The sequence below is a fragment of the Archocentrus centrarchus genome, chromosome 18 (genome assembly GCF_007364275.1).
Source record: "Archocentrus centrarchus isolate MPI-CPG fArcCen1 chromosome 18, fArcCen1, whole genome shotgun sequence".
NCBI classification, from domain to species: Eukaryota; Metazoa; Chordata; class Actinopteri; order Cichliformes; family Cichlidae; genus Archocentrus; species Archocentrus centrarchus.
Window position 1 is genome coordinate 7,408,524 of NC_044363.1, and position 15,512 is coordinate 7,424,035.

The following is a 15,512-nucleotide window of genomic DNA, read 5'->3' on the forward strand; positions in this document are numbered from 1 at the left end:
TAACGTGGAATAAGGAATCTCTTACGGAAAACAAAACTCAAATTTGCAACACCGCATTATTTTTAAAATATTGACTGTGACACACGGCACAGATATCTGTGCGTCACGTTGATTATTGACCAACTCCTGAAATGCTGCATGTTTGAGGTGTTTCATCAGATGGTTGGTCACGGCGCCTGTGGAGCTGCTCCTGATGTGGAGCCCATGTTTGTTTTGAAGTCGGAGGAAGTCCCCCTGTTTATGCAGCAAGTCCAGAATCATGGAACTAGCTAAGCTTAAATGTATTTAAGGTTAAACTCATGTTAGTTTATAACAAAATATTACTGCAGCCATGCAAACATATCAGTAACAGTGAACTTGTTAATGTTGTTTTTCCTCCTCCAGTCTGACACCAGCACTCTGACCGTGCTGCTACATGTTTGTGTTTATTCCTCACAGTAAAACGTGACTCACATTCAAAGAACTGCAAACTGTCTGGAAGAAAAAAAATAACAAAAACAAGACAAAAAAAGAGGAAGATTCAGTTTATTGGTGAATTACCAACTGCTGGACTTCACTTTACAATAACAAAGTTTTAAAACATAAAAGCAAAACTTCACTTTTAAGACTCACAAAATTATAAATGTTCATGTAAGCAGCAAACTTGTGCTCACTTATTCTCTGATCATGTGATCATGAAACATAGTTTTCAAGAAGCAGAACTGCTGCTGTTAATAAACTGATTGTGTCAGTGTCCAAAAGCCAAATGAAGATTCACTGTGAGAAACACTGAAAAATTCCTCAATATGGGCACTTAAAAGAAAAATAATGATAAAAAATGAAGAGAACTGCATAATTTCCATCCATCCATTTGAAACTTCTTCTCATCGTAGTTTAATTCTAGTAAATAATCTAAAATTAAATTGTTCCCCTACACAGAAAACACTCCACAGTTTCATGCAGCGACCTGCATTTGTTCTTCTGCAGCAGTGAGGTATTTTTTAATTGATCCAAGGGCAAGCTATGATTTTAATAAAGGATCAGTCAATAAAAATGGAGCACTCGTTGCGAATCCTCCATTACTCTGAGGATTACCCATAATCCTTTGGCATTGCAGTATATAAAACCTTTTATAATGTACATTCTGTTGAATACATTAGCACTTTGATCATATAGTGGTTAAAATTTATGTCAACACAATGAAATACTCAACAGAGACAATTTATGCCTTAAATTTCCAAATAAGAAGAATACTTAAAAAAATAAACTTAAGTACATGTTACATAGTAGAACATTATGTATATTCAAATCCTATCAAGTTCTGAACATCAGTGCACAGCTACATACCTGCATTCATGGCAAAGGACAGTAAGGTATCTTGTGGACAAACAGCAGCTGCTCTGTGTGAAAAGACGGCATTCCATCAAACCCGTCCATCTATCCACGGGTTTCTGGAAGAGCACACGTAGGCTGCCATGACAGTCTGCTACTTCCGCTGTACGGTTTTATAATTCCGGTTACCCAAAGTTAGAGCCAGAGTTAATGACAAAATTCGGTTACTTTGTGCTGTAACAGGCGGCTTTAGTAGTTGGAACATGAGTTTGGGTTCAACTTGTGCTGTTGTCGGTTGTCACTACATCAGTCTGTACATTTTTTAAAATTATTTTATTTTGTAAATTTGTTCTTTTTCCACCAAATTATACTACCCAGTTGCACATCCTATTACTGTATTTTTTCCTTATGTTTTAAGTTTTCCTTTAATGTACAGCCTCTTATTTTTTACGTTATTTTATTTATAGTGTGACACTACAGTATACAGCCTACACAAGGCTTAAACAATGCGTGCCTTCATGTAAACACGTAGCAGTTAGCAAGATGACAGCTGCGTGTCTCCACAATCACAGCCTCTCGCTGCTTTTTAAAACATCCTTGCAGTGTATCCACCTCCAATATGGTACCATTTACGCCAGGTAAAATAAAAAGTAGTGTCAAAATGTTTAAATGAACAGCTAGTGTGTAATCCCACAACCGTAAACAACAGCGCAAACGGAAGTAAAGTACCGGCTTCCGCTATGAATTAGGGGTAATGGCGCGAAGTCAGGAATACTGTGGATACTTTCAGTCTTGTTACTGGAATAATTACTTGTAGAAAACAAACATTAAACTCAACAAAATCACAACCGAATTGATCCACAATTAATAATATTTAACAGAAAACAGCCAGATCATCTTCCATTTGCATTACAGTCCAGTAACATAAGTTCTGTCCACAACAACAGCAAATACGTTACCTCTACGGGAATCCTCCATTAGCCACAATCCTTTGCCATTAGTAGTCATTGCTCTGACATTTCAGGCAGCAGGCGGTGCTGTTGTGCCATTTAGCCGGGTTTAACCTGAACCTTTTTAACTGTTACACAGTCCTGACACTTTAAGATTCCTGCTGTGAAGAGATTAAAATGGAAAAGTGAAGAGAACGATCGTGTTTATTTTTTGTTTGTTTGTCTTCTTTTGTTTTCCCTCGAGACTTTTCTTGACCGCAGAGGGCAGTTTGAGCTTAACAATGAAACCATATATATATGAAACTTTGCCACAAATACCACACTCTGGAGTTTCATAGTTCTATAAATCTGCAGATTCAATAAGTCTGTAGATGATGTGGCATTTCTAGTTTTTCCCTTCACCTCACACAGCATTTCCAACAGCAAACAGTAGGTGGGAGCAGAGCAGAGGTTTTTCCCTAACTGGTGATCATGCTACTAGTCACCATCAAATCATCTCACCCAAAAACTGCCCCTTGTGGTGTTCATGCTGTTACTCAATGTTTGCATGGTTAATATTTGGCATTTACTTGACTTAGACCAAATTCATAAATAAAAGCACTGCTCATTTTTTGCAAGAAAATGAAACCAAAAAAGGGAAAAAAAAAATGGGTGCCAAGAAAATGCCACATCATCTACAGATTTAAAATAAATACCCGCTGAGTCTCTATTTGAAAAATCACACTATCACAGGATGTCCCAAAGCAGTCAGAGCTTTAATTGAATTGAATTGAATTGAATTGGGATGATTGTGGGTTTTGGGACAGACAGCCTGTAAAAAGTGATCACGCTCCCTCGGATCCCTTCTGGATGTTCGGCCTTGCTTTCACAGAGTTGAACACCTGTGTCTGTAATATGGTCTCATTGTTGCTGTTCTTTACTTTAAAACTGGTTTTCATTGGTAACTCCAAGAAACTTCATCACACGTACATGGATATAGTGTTTGATTAAGAGTTGGGAATTCTTGGTGCTTATGGTTCAGTCTTGTGACACCAATGCAGCTCCAACACTTGTCAACAGCAGTCCAACACTTTTGTCCAGAACAAAACTTCTCTATAACTTCAATGTAACTTTGATAGTGACACAATCAGCCTGATGCTGGTGATGATGAATCTCAGGGGACATCTTTACACGTCTTTTAGTCCTACTATCAAGTTATTTTATTATGATATAAATCAATTTTGTAAAATGACGTTGTTGCAGCAGTTATTACAACTACTACCGCCAGTACTATTACTTCTACTACTAATAATAATAATAATAATTTAATAAAAATCTTGAATAAAAGTATCTAACTACTGTGGATGATGAAGCCTCAGCAGGTCAGTATTACTATTTTTGATAATGAGTTGTCTCCCAGCCAAATCTTCAGTGCTAATAAATGCAGATTAGCATGCTAATACATTAAAATATGTAGATGAAATATTAAATGATTGTAAGTTGTATTCAAAGCAGCATTAGTCTTCTCCCCTTTGAATTGAAACACTGCTACTAACTTGAATGCAGCGCAGCTTCTTTGAAAACTATTTTTAAATATATAGTATTGCTCTGGGTGAAGAAAAAAGCCACACAGGAGCCCCCACCCCACTGCCTTTACATTTGTCGGCTGTCCACACAGTCAACAGCAAGACAGCATGGCAGTCAGAGCTCTGTGCATCAGACTGTGTGAGTAACGTGTAACAACCTTAAAACTTAAACACATTTAATTTCTTTTTTCGTTTGTATTTTTCTTTATCAGTTATGAGACGTTATAAAACATTTGAGTCAACATGGATTTTTGTAATCTGAAGCTCTTATTTGTCTCTTCAGTGGTGACCCTCATTATTCTGCTCAGTGCACATGATCCAAAAGTCGGTGAGTGCCATAAATCCGCTTGTTGATATTAATGTTGTTTACTATTTTGTGTTCGAGAAGCAGACAATATATCAAAGGTTAAAAAAATGTTTTTTTGTGTTTTTAGTGGACCACTCTGCTGGTACATGTAATCGTTAAAATGCACTTTTTCGGTTATTTTGCCTTCATTTATTAAAATGTTTTTTTTTTTTTTTCCAGCAGTTTAAGTTGTACAAGTTTAAACTGAATCTTTCTTTCTTCTTTCTTTCAGATGCCGTTTCTCTTCATATCGTTCCAAACAGACTGCAGTTCTTTGAATATGAATCAGTGATATTTTACTGTGAGGGTGCTGTGTACTGGGAAGTTGTGCATAATATCAATGGAAAAATAAACTTATGTAGTCACACCAACAAGAAAACACCAGCAGGATCATTCTGCACCATTAAAAATGTTTATACAGATGACAGTGGAGAGTACTGGTGTGAGACTGAAGGAGGCAAGAGAAGCAACAGCATCAATATTGCTGTCACTGGTACGTTTGCAGTAAGACAACAATATTTTGTGATTGATTTAAAATGAATTTCTTAGCAAGTAAATCTCATATTCATGTCATTCAGCTGGTTCTGTGATCCTGGAGGTTCCTGCTGTTCCTGTGATGGAGGGAGAAGCTGTGACTCTTCGCTGCAGAAACAAGACGACTTCCTCCAACTTCACGGCCAACTTCTACAAAGTTGGACGTCATGTCCATAGAAGCTCCACGGGAGAGATGACCATCCGGAAAGTTTCCAACGTGCGTGAAGGACTTTACAAGTGCAACATCTCAGGAGCTGGAGAATCACCTGAGAGCTGGCTGAATGTGACAAGAAAATGGAATCATGGTAATGTTACGGTAAAATGATCAAATTGTCCACATGATATAAATTATTTATTTTCTGTTATTTACTTGTTGAATTTTTTTTTTTTTTTTTTGCTGAAACAAAAACAAAGTATAGACCCATTTACAGCCTACATCATCAAAAAAAGCACGCGCATTTTGGCAACAGAAGTGAACTGTTACCCCATTCAAATCAATGAGAACAAAGAGACCGCGCAGCGTTTAAACGTGACTTAAAAGCGATATCAGCATCAAAATGTCTGCTGTTGCGTGTTTGGCTGTCAGAATTTCTACTCTACCAAAAGTGGACTGAAGTTGTACTGAATCCCATGGGATCACGGCTGTTTCAGAGAAAACGGAGGCATCTGTGGTTGCAAGCCATCAAATGTATTGATAAAAATTGGACTGAGGACAAGATCAGGACTGAGGACAGAATCAGAAATACTCATGTTTGAAGCGCCCATTTTATATCAGGTAAAGTTATTTATCTTCCGTTGTTTATACCGGGATGTCAGGTATCTAACAACAGTATTAGCTGGTAGGCTAGTGGCTTTTAAAGTGTAGTGTGGCTGGATATTTACAGGTGAGGCATCGCTGGAGTCAGGGAGTCCAGATTTTTCAATTAATATTTAATTGCACTATAATTACAAAATGCAGTGCCAGTCAAAAGTCTGAGTAGACTCACATATGAATGGTTGAGGGAGTCTCACAGTGTGACTGGAACACTATATATATATTTTTTTTTTTTCATTGTAAATCACTAATATCTACAGCCGGAAAACTCTTAACAAGCTAGAAAAGCAATGTGACGAAATACTCACGCTGCCGTGCAGGGCAGGACGTAGTTCTCTGACTTGTTTACAATGACCCGAGCCTCATACACAGCGCACCTGTTTCCTTGTCTTTGACTTGGAAGAACTTCTGCCTTCAAGACACAAAACTCCGAGCCTGTGTCACGATATTTGACGTTCAGTACACGGCCACAAACATAATTGTAAGCATCCAGTGACTTACATGCGCTGCAACTTCTCTCCGGTGTATACGCTGGGGTTCTCCGCTAAATACACGTATATATCCACCCACGGATACTGGGCCACTTGCTAACATACCACGGGGATCGGAGTCGGTTGCTGGTGGTCAAAATTAATTTTTGCAGGTAGTTTTCACGATCTTTCGTTGATAATCCCTTCTCGTACATTGAGACGCTATTGAACTCCGCCGTACTACCGTTTCCAAAATGCGCGCGCATCGCTACCTATGTCATCATTGTTAACAAACAGTAAATGGGTCTATAGGAAAACAACAAAATAAAATAAAAATTGCTGGCTGGGGAGGGATGGGTGTTCAGTAGTCGTGTGTTGTCATGGTGTTAAAAAAACAAACAAAATCAAGCATAGACACAGACTGTGTATTGAAGCGCTGATTTTATCTACGGGGTTCTGGATGACTCCTGTAAAGAGCTACATCTGGCATTCAGCTTGTTGACATCTTGATTTCATATTTTTTAAATAAGCAGATGTGGCCAGATGTCAGCAGTAGAGAATTAAAGTTACAGAGAACCTTTGCTGCAGTGGCATACTTTTATTGAGCGGCCCAGGTTGCCAGCAGAACATCTATGAAAATGTGCAGAAGAGCAGAATTAATAAGATGAATATCAGCAATCATATTAAACCATTCGGTAACAGTGTATTTAATATTATTCTATCCAGACAAAAAAATGCATCCACCTCACGTCAACTCTACTGTATCTCACACATATAATTTCCATCATCTCTGCATTCCTTCACACAGACACTCAGACAGACCCCTCTTCGGACCCCTGCTGTCATGTTTACCTCGTCTTCCGGACTGTGTTCACCATCATGATGGTGGCTCTGCTGCTGCTGCTGGTGGTGCTTCTTCACAGTGGGAAAATCAGAGCTGCTAGAACTAACTCATGGCTGCCCAGCTGTTATGGTGATAAGAGAGAAAATGATTCAGCCTCTGATGACAACTAGAACAACAAAAGCTTAACAGTTAAGATCTCATCACGCTTCATCTGAATGCTCAGCAATTTACTAATTTTTTCTTTTTTGTGAGCTGTATTTTATGCTTGTAGAAACAGATCATGTGTTTTGACTGTTTTGAGAAGTTAAAATATTAAAAAGTCATGTATGCAAAAGCCATTTTAAAAGATCCACCATAATTCTGATCTGCAAAGTAACTGCTGAGTTGCTGCTTCTTTATTAACCAACTGTGGTGTGTTTGTGGACACACACGTGACCTGTGATTTTCTACTGTATGTGCTCAAATGTTTCTCTGCAAAATCCAGTGTTTTTATTTCTGATTGTATTTTATATGCTTAAAATAATAAAGAATGAATACAAAGAGTTCATTATTTACTTTAATAACTGCTGTGGCAATTACACAGTTCATATCAGCCACATGCACAGCATGTTAGACTGTAAAGTGTTAGTGTATGTAAAGGAGCGGCCATTGCTGCAAAGGCAAAAACTTATTTTTAAACCACAAATAAATAAATAAAAATTCAGCAGCTCCTCTAGAACATCAAACATAGATGTTCTGGTGCATTCTCTTTTCTTTTTGTGTTATGGTCCTGGGCCGATGGCCCAGTGTATTTTGTTCTCTTTTGTTTTCTGTCCTCAGATTGTTATTTCTAGTTCCTTATGTTCTGTGTCAAGTCTCTGTTTCTGTTCCCTTGTCCCACTTCCTGTTTTATTTTGGTAGTGTCTTGTTTCTTGTGTAGTGTGTTTAGTTTTGCTTCCCCTTGTCTCATCGGTGTCATTGTGTTCACCTGTGTTCCCACCTGTTTCCACTTCCCTCATCAGCCCTCCTGTGTATTTAGGTCCAATGTTTTCTTTGCCTATTGTTATCTTTGTATGTTCTCCTGCTGTGTGTCCTGTTCTGCCTCTGAATTATGGCTGGTATATGTTGCTCTGAGTTTTGCCACTAGCTCCCCCTAGTCTGGCTTTTTGTTCAGCACCCGAAAATAACGTGGAGTTTAAGTTTTACCTTTGCCTGGTGTATCCTGCATTGGGGTCCTCTTCCTGTCTGCCACATAGCCATTACCTGACATTTTGTAGGATATCATGCAGTATTGTCAGTGGTATAGCTTACATGAGTTCAAATTGGTTGACTGTTATTATTTCTGGCAGATGAGAACAGAGGTTCTTTTATTTTTTTACTGAGCAGTAGCACAAAATTATTTCGTTGGAATCACAAGCAGGAAAAAAGAAAAATATTCTTGAGCTGTATTGTCTGCATCTTTGATGTGTATGTTTTTATAAATACGTAAATGATAGTGATAATTTGAGCTTCCTGAACTTACACCTCAAATGAAAACCACATGTAGTACAACCTCTTTTAGACATGTACTGTACAGTATCTAAGGTGGAGGCTGTGATGTTTTCTTCTTTGAACTTAATCAGAAATGGAACAGGCTGTAGTCACGCGAGACTTTGTGAATCTCGGCAGTATCGTTAATGGCGGCGTGACTCTATCAGCAAACATTTGCGTGATTAGCCTTTTTTTTTTTTTCGCCAATTTATAACTAGACAGGCTTAAAACTAAAAAAATATAGGTAGTTTCTTAGCCTAACTTAAATTATTTTCAACAATCTGGAGGACGGTGAAGAGGACCTGGATAGTTTGCTGCGGTACATCGACGGGTGTTTTGAGCGAGTCGTCATGGGGAAAACAGACAAGACGCCGACTCCCTCCACCAGCAAAGCAACGCCGTCCACAAAAAGAAGCCGCCCAGAAGATTCCCCAGAGGCAACTTCGCCACCCACCACCAATATTGTGGACATTCTGGAGTCCATTAATAACAAATTGTCCAGCTTTGACGCCCGCTTGGCCCTGGTTGAAATCCTTCACAAGGAGTTTCAGGCCCTGCGGGAGTCAGTCGAGTTCAGCCAGCATCAGGTGGAAACACTGGCTGCTGAAAACGCTGTCCTCAGAGAGTCGGTGAATTCCCTCACTGAGGAAACGACCCGGCTCTCAGAAGAAAATAAGAAAATTAAAGAATCGATTATCGAGCTTCAGGCCCGCAGCATGAGAGAAAATCTTGTGTTTTCAGGTATCCCGGAGAAGGCAGAGGAGGACCCGGAGGCTACAGTGAGGGAATTTATCCAAACTCACCTGAAGCTCCCGGAGGACGCCGTGAAGACCATCGCCTTCCATAGAGTCCACCGCCTGGGAGGGAAGCGACCCGGAGCACGCAGACCCAGACCGATCGTGGCCAAATTCGAACACTTCAAAGAAAAAGAGCTGGTGAAGAGCCGCGGCCGGGAGCTGAGAGGGACGGACTTCAGCGTCAACGACCAGTTTCCAAAGGAGATTCTGGAGCGACGCAAGGCCCTATTCCCCATCCGGAAGAAGTTCATGCAGGGAGGCTCCCGGGCTGTCATCGCCGTGGACAAACTGTATGTAAACGGACAGCTTTACCGAGACAAAAACACCACGCCATGGCTCAGCTGATCGATCAGGTGATCTGTGTCCATATTAACGTTCTTTTCTGAGTTTTTTTTTCAACCATCTAAACAGTACCATTAAATAGTCTAAATCTGTCTAAGTAGTACCATTAACGCCGACGAGTCAGCATAGTACCGTGATCGTTTGTTTGTTTGTTTGTTCTGTTTTGTTTTCCCCTCATCTAATTTCATTCTTATGTCACTTAGGTCACTTTTTACACGTCTTTTTTCTTTCTGCACTCAGCAATATGTTTACGTCACTTACAATGCTACAGTTTACTACACTAACATACAGCGCAGATGCACACACACCAACATACAGCGCACATACACACGCACACATCAATATAAAGGGCACACGCCAACATACAGAACATATGTACACACACACACACATCCTTAGTGAGCACACAACAGTCCATCAGTTAGTTTAAATATGAGCACACTCAGATTTGTCTCATGGAATGTGCACGGGGCTGGTTCGAGGGAAAAGAGACTAAAAATTTTTAATCGGTTAAAAGACTTAAAAGCAGATGTTGTTTTTCTACAGGAGACACATGTGTCCAAAACATCTGTGCTCACTCTTTCCTCTCCACAGTTCCCTCACACGTACTCAGCCTGCTATAACTCCAAACAAAGAGGTGTAGCTATATTGATTAACAAGAAGATAAACTTTAACATTAGCAACAGTACAATAGACCCTGAAGGTAGATTTATAATACTTAATTTATCTATACAGAATACAGATTTATGTATTGCTAGTATATATGGACCAAATGTTGATGACCCCTCCTTCTTTCATGCTTTGTTCACTTCACTCTCAGATCACTCTGACACCACACTTGTAATAGGAGGAGACTTCAACCTGGTACTTAATGCAGATATTGACAGGCTCAGTACAGCAGTGAGTCAGAGGAACTGGCAGTCTGCAGACATTCTTAAACAGTACATGAAGGATTTTGGTCTTTGCGATGCTTGGCGTTCACATCACCCTACTTTGAGAGATTATAGTTATTTCTCACCAGTACACAAATCTCATTCCCGCTTAGATTACTTTTTAGTTAGCAGCTCCATAATGATGGATATCACAGACACTCAGATTCACCCTATCACTATTAGCGATCATGCACCGGTGTCTATGTCTCTGACACAGAAAAGAGTCACACCACCAATCAGGAACTGGAGATTTAATACATCATTACTTAAAGAAGAAGATTTTATTAATTATTTCAAAAAGGAATGGTCAGCATACTTAGAATATAATGATATTCCAGGAATATCACCATGTGTTCTTTGGGAAGCAGGAAAGGCAGTAATGCGGGGCAAAATAATATCTTACTGCTCGCATAGGAAAAATAAAGAAAAAGCACTTGTGTTAGAATTAGAACAAAAAATTAAATCTTTAGAAACTGCCTATGCCGCTTCACCACAAGAACATACAATTATCAGCCTGAGGAAACTGAAACTGGAGCTAAATGAAATAATTGATAAAAGGACACAATTTATGTTGCAGAGGCTGCGTTTGGAAAACTTTGAGCATGGAAATAAATCTGGAAAATTCCTGGCCAAGCAATTAAAACTGAATAAAGAAAAAACAGCTATTTTTTCTATTAAAGACTCGACTGGTATTATTACTCATGACCCACAACAAATAAATAACTCTTTCAGAGACTTCTATGAAGCCTTATATTCACCACAGATTAACCCATCTGATACTGAAATTGAAGAATTTCTTAATAATATAAATCTACCAAAACTAAATGACAGCCAGGCTGCAGCTCTGGATTTACCTCTTTCATTGTCTGAACTTAGTGAAGCCCTACAGCATCTCCCAAATAATAAAGCCCCAGGCCCAGATGGTTTTCCAGCCGAGTTTTATAAAGAATTTTGGTCTGAGCTAGCTCCCATTTTTTTCAGAATGGTAACTCAGATTCAGAATGACCACATCTTATCTCCAACCTTAAACTCTGCTAACATTAGCCTGCTTCTTAAACCAGGCAAAGACCCCACACTCCCATCCAGCTACAGGCCAATCTCTCTCATTAATGTAGATCTTAAAATAATTTGCAAAGCCCTTGCCAAAAGATTAGAAAATATTACTCCATTTATTGTACATCCAGATCAAACAGGCTTTATCAAGGGTCGGCACTCAGCCAATAATACACGTCGACTGATAAATATAATAGACTATTGTTCTATTAACAAATTAGAGACGACAATCGTGTCTTTAGATGCAGAGAAGGCATTTGATCGGGTAAATTGGAAATTCTTACTAGCAGTTCTGCAAAAATTTGGATTCGGTTCATCCTTTATAAACTGGATCAGAACACTACACAGCTCTCCGAATGCGCGTGTTAGGACAAATGATCTCATTTCACAAAGTTTCAGTCTGCAGAGGGGCACTAGGCAGGGCTGCCCACTCTCTCCCTCTCTTTTTGTAATTTTCATTGAGCCGCTAGCAGCAGCAATCCGTCAAAATGCAAATATTAAAGGGATTCAAACTGAAAATATGGACCATAAACTTAGCCTTTATGCTGATGATGTATTACTTTTCCTTGGGAATTCACAAGGCTCTCTTTTGAAGACTATCACACTGATAGATAAGTTCTCATCTATATCTGATTACTCTATCAATTGGAGTAAATCAACAGTTTTGCCTCTGAATTGTAATTTCCAGAGAACCTCTAGGACCCCACTAAAGTCAGGAAATATTAGATATTTAGGCATAAATTTTTCCGCCAGGCTCTCAGACTTGGTACGATTAAATCATATCCCCTTATTAAAAACAATAGAGGATGATCTCACACGTTGGAACAGTTTACCTATATCACTCATGGGGAGAGTTGCTGCCATTAAAATGATGGTTTTACCAAAAATTAATTATCTATTTTCATTGATCCCTAATAAACCTTCTATTCCTTGGTTCAAGTCACTAGATTCAAACATCTCAAAATTTTTATGGAAAAACAAACCGTCAAGAATAAGCTTAAAAACTTTACAAAAGCCAAAACACAGTGGAGGTCTAGAATTACCAAACTTTTATTACTATTTCTTAAGCAGTAGATTGCAGTATATTTCAAAGTGGATCAAATCCAATTCATTAGACAACCCATGGCTGGATCTAGAACAGGCGTTTTGTGGAAAAATAAAAATCTCAGATTTACCTTTCATTAGTTCCAGTATTAAACATCATAACTGCTATAAAGTCCTTAGTATAAATACCTCTCTGACAGCCTGGTGGGAATTTTTAAAAATAACTAAGTCTTCACTCATCCCCTGTAAACTAACACCCATTTGGAACAATCCAGATATTTGTCAGAAAAAGAAAATGCTGAATTTTCCGTTATGGCGTGATAAGGGTATAAATAACTTAGAACATATTATCCAAGATGGAAATTTTATCACGTTCCAAGAACTTATATCAAAATATAGAATTGGCAACGGTAGATTTCTGGAATATCAACAAGTTAAGTCCGTCCTACAGGGAAGATTTAACCTTAATCAATTGAATCTAGAAATGCCTACTTGGGTAACAGAATTTCTTAACCTCTGTACCCCAAAATTGTTATCAAAATTATATAAATTATTAATAAAAACTGATGATTCAGTTTCCCTCCCAATTACAAAATGGGAGCGTGATCTTTCTGTCAACCTGGATCAAAATTTATGGACAGAAATATGTTTAAATATCTTCAAAATGACTAAAAGACCCCAAATACAACTTGTACAATATAAGATTCTCCATAGAACATACTACACTGGACAAAGGATGTTCCAAATGGGCCTTACACACTCAAACATATGCACCCACTGTACAAGCAATTCAGAGGATAATCATCTACACGCTCTGTGGTCTTGTGTACCAGTTCAGAGATTTTGGCAGAGGATTTGTGAAGATCTATCCACATGGTTTAGCTGTCATATCCCAACTTCCCCCAGACTATGCATCTTAGGTGATGTCAGTGAATTAATTATGGAGTTAAATATATCACACATAGTTCTTACTGCCTTGTGCATCGCTAAGAAGATGATCCTCATGAACTGGAAGACAAAAAATAAACTATGTATTACTCAGTACAGAAATTTATTAGTAGATCATGTTAGTTTAGAGAGAATGTCTGCTTCTTCTAAAAACAAATTGGAGGAATTTGACTCTCTTTGGTTCCCACTGCTCAGCTCCATTACTTAGTGGGGGTGGTGGGCTGCGGGCTCTGCTCCTGATGTGCGTTGTGGGGGGGGTGGGGGGGGCCTCCGGGGGCCTGGGTAGCTGGTAGCCTCCTGAGGCTGGGGTCCTGGGGCGACCTTCTGGTGATGTCTGTGTGCCTGTCCTGGTTGATGGTGGTGGGGGCTTGGATGGTGCTGCCTTCGGTCCTGGGGTGTGGGCGGGGTGCTTGGGGGGGTGGTGCCGGCCCTCGGTCGGTTGGCTGGTCTTCCCTGTGTGGCTTGGGGGCTGGGGTCTGGGGCCCCGGCACTGGGGCCGCGCCGGCTCCCGGTGGGCCCCCCCTGGCGCGGGGGGGGCCTCTGCTGTCCCGGCCGCGCCGCCGGGTGGGGTGGGTTGGCCTGACGTCGGGATGTCCGGTCTACGCTTTTGGGGCCCTGGGGTGCCTGCATTGCAGGGGGGTGGGGTGGGGGATAGGGCCGCGGTGGGGTGGTTGGGGGGGACTGGGCACTGCATTTCCATGCCCAGGCCAGTATGTCCTGTCGCCTGTTTGTGTCTATTGTTGAGTGAATGGGCATCTAGGAGGAGCGGGCCGCCCTCTGCGGTGGGGGCGAGGGCGCCAACCTCGGGTGCTGCAGTGCTCCGGGATGCTGTCACCGCGGCCCCGGGCTCACCTCCCCCTGCCCTGTGCTGGGGTGTGGGAGGTCGGGGTGCCTATTGAGCCAGCGGCCAGCTGGCTCTCTTCTTCCAGGATTTTTCCTGGTCATATGCCCCCCCCCCCCCCTCCCCCTCCCCATACACAAACACACACACACACACACACACACAGAATACACATCACTCACAGATGTAGGATGGAGAGGCCACGTGGAGAGCTGCACCACCACTTGCCTCTCCGTTTTAATTGCACTTTAGTCATTATAACTCACAACACATACACACTTACAACCTGATACACATAGGACCTTTGGGGCAGGCATGTTACTCAGAGGTTGATGAGATGGGCCGCTGAGGTGGCCCCACTCGGATCCTCGTCACTGTCTGTCTCCAAATTTTATTTGCACTTTAGACATGGAGGGTTTTGGGGGGGCAGTGTGGGCAAGCGCTGACGACCAACAGTTGGCGCTTGTGGCATAACTGTCCCCTCAATTTTAACTGCACCCTATACACCTCATTCACTCACAAACATTAACACATAGACCTACAAGTTGGGGAGGAGGAGGGGTGGATGGGTCATCTTACACCCCGATTTCTTGCGTCTCGCCCGGGGTAGGGGTCGGGTGGTTCCTTGGGGACCGGGCTGGTGGCGTCCTGGGGTCGCTGTTGGCCCTGGGGTGGTTTCCACTTGCCCCGCCTTCAGAGGGTGGGTAGCTATGGATGAATGTGTGTCTTTGTGTATTTGTCACCGTCTCCGTGAGTATGGGTGGGTGAGTGAATGTGTATGTATGGCATATCTGTGTGTGGGTAAGTATGTATGGGCATGTATGAGTATCTGTGTATAAATGTGTACACGGGTGTCTGGGTGTGTTTGTATGTATGGCTGGACCTGGGTCTGGGCCTTGTGCCTTGCCTCCTGGCCACTCCTTGCTGGTTGCCTCCTCCCCCCTACCCCCCTGGGATGGGGGTGCCTCGGGGTTCCTGGGTGGGGCTGGGTGTTCTGGCGTGGGTACTGGCCTGCCCCCCTTGGGGGTGCGGTGCGGGGCTGCGTTGGCTTCTTCGGCGTGGGGGGGGGCTCTGTGGAGGGTCGGGCGGTCCTTGGGTGCCGTGGGCCCGGGAGCCCTGCCGCCGGCCAGTGCAGGGGGCTGGCCGCTGGGGGGGGGCTGGCTTCTCATCGCCTTGGGTTCCCTGGAGCCCTCGCTCCTCGACTGGGGGGGC

The 15,512-nt window shown here is 41.6% G+C and overlaps 1 protein-coding gene across 1 annotated transcript; it reads left to right on the forward strand.

Moving 5' to 3' along the window:
• Positions 1–3,931: 3,931 nt before the first annotated feature.
• Positions 3,932–7,004, forward strand: LOC115796641 (low affinity immunoglobulin gamma Fc region receptor II-like). Its single transcript, XM_030753004.1, has 5 exons — positions 3,932–3,965; positions 4,110–4,154; positions 4,405–4,665; positions 4,751–5,011; positions 6,799–7,004. Exons 1-5 carry the CDS (start codon positions 3,935–3,937, stop codon positions 7,002–7,004), a joined length of 804 nt encoding a protein of 267 aa, XP_030608864.1. The 5' UTR covers positions 3,932–3,934.
• The last annotated feature ends 8,508 nt before the right edge of the window (positions 7,005–15,512 follow it).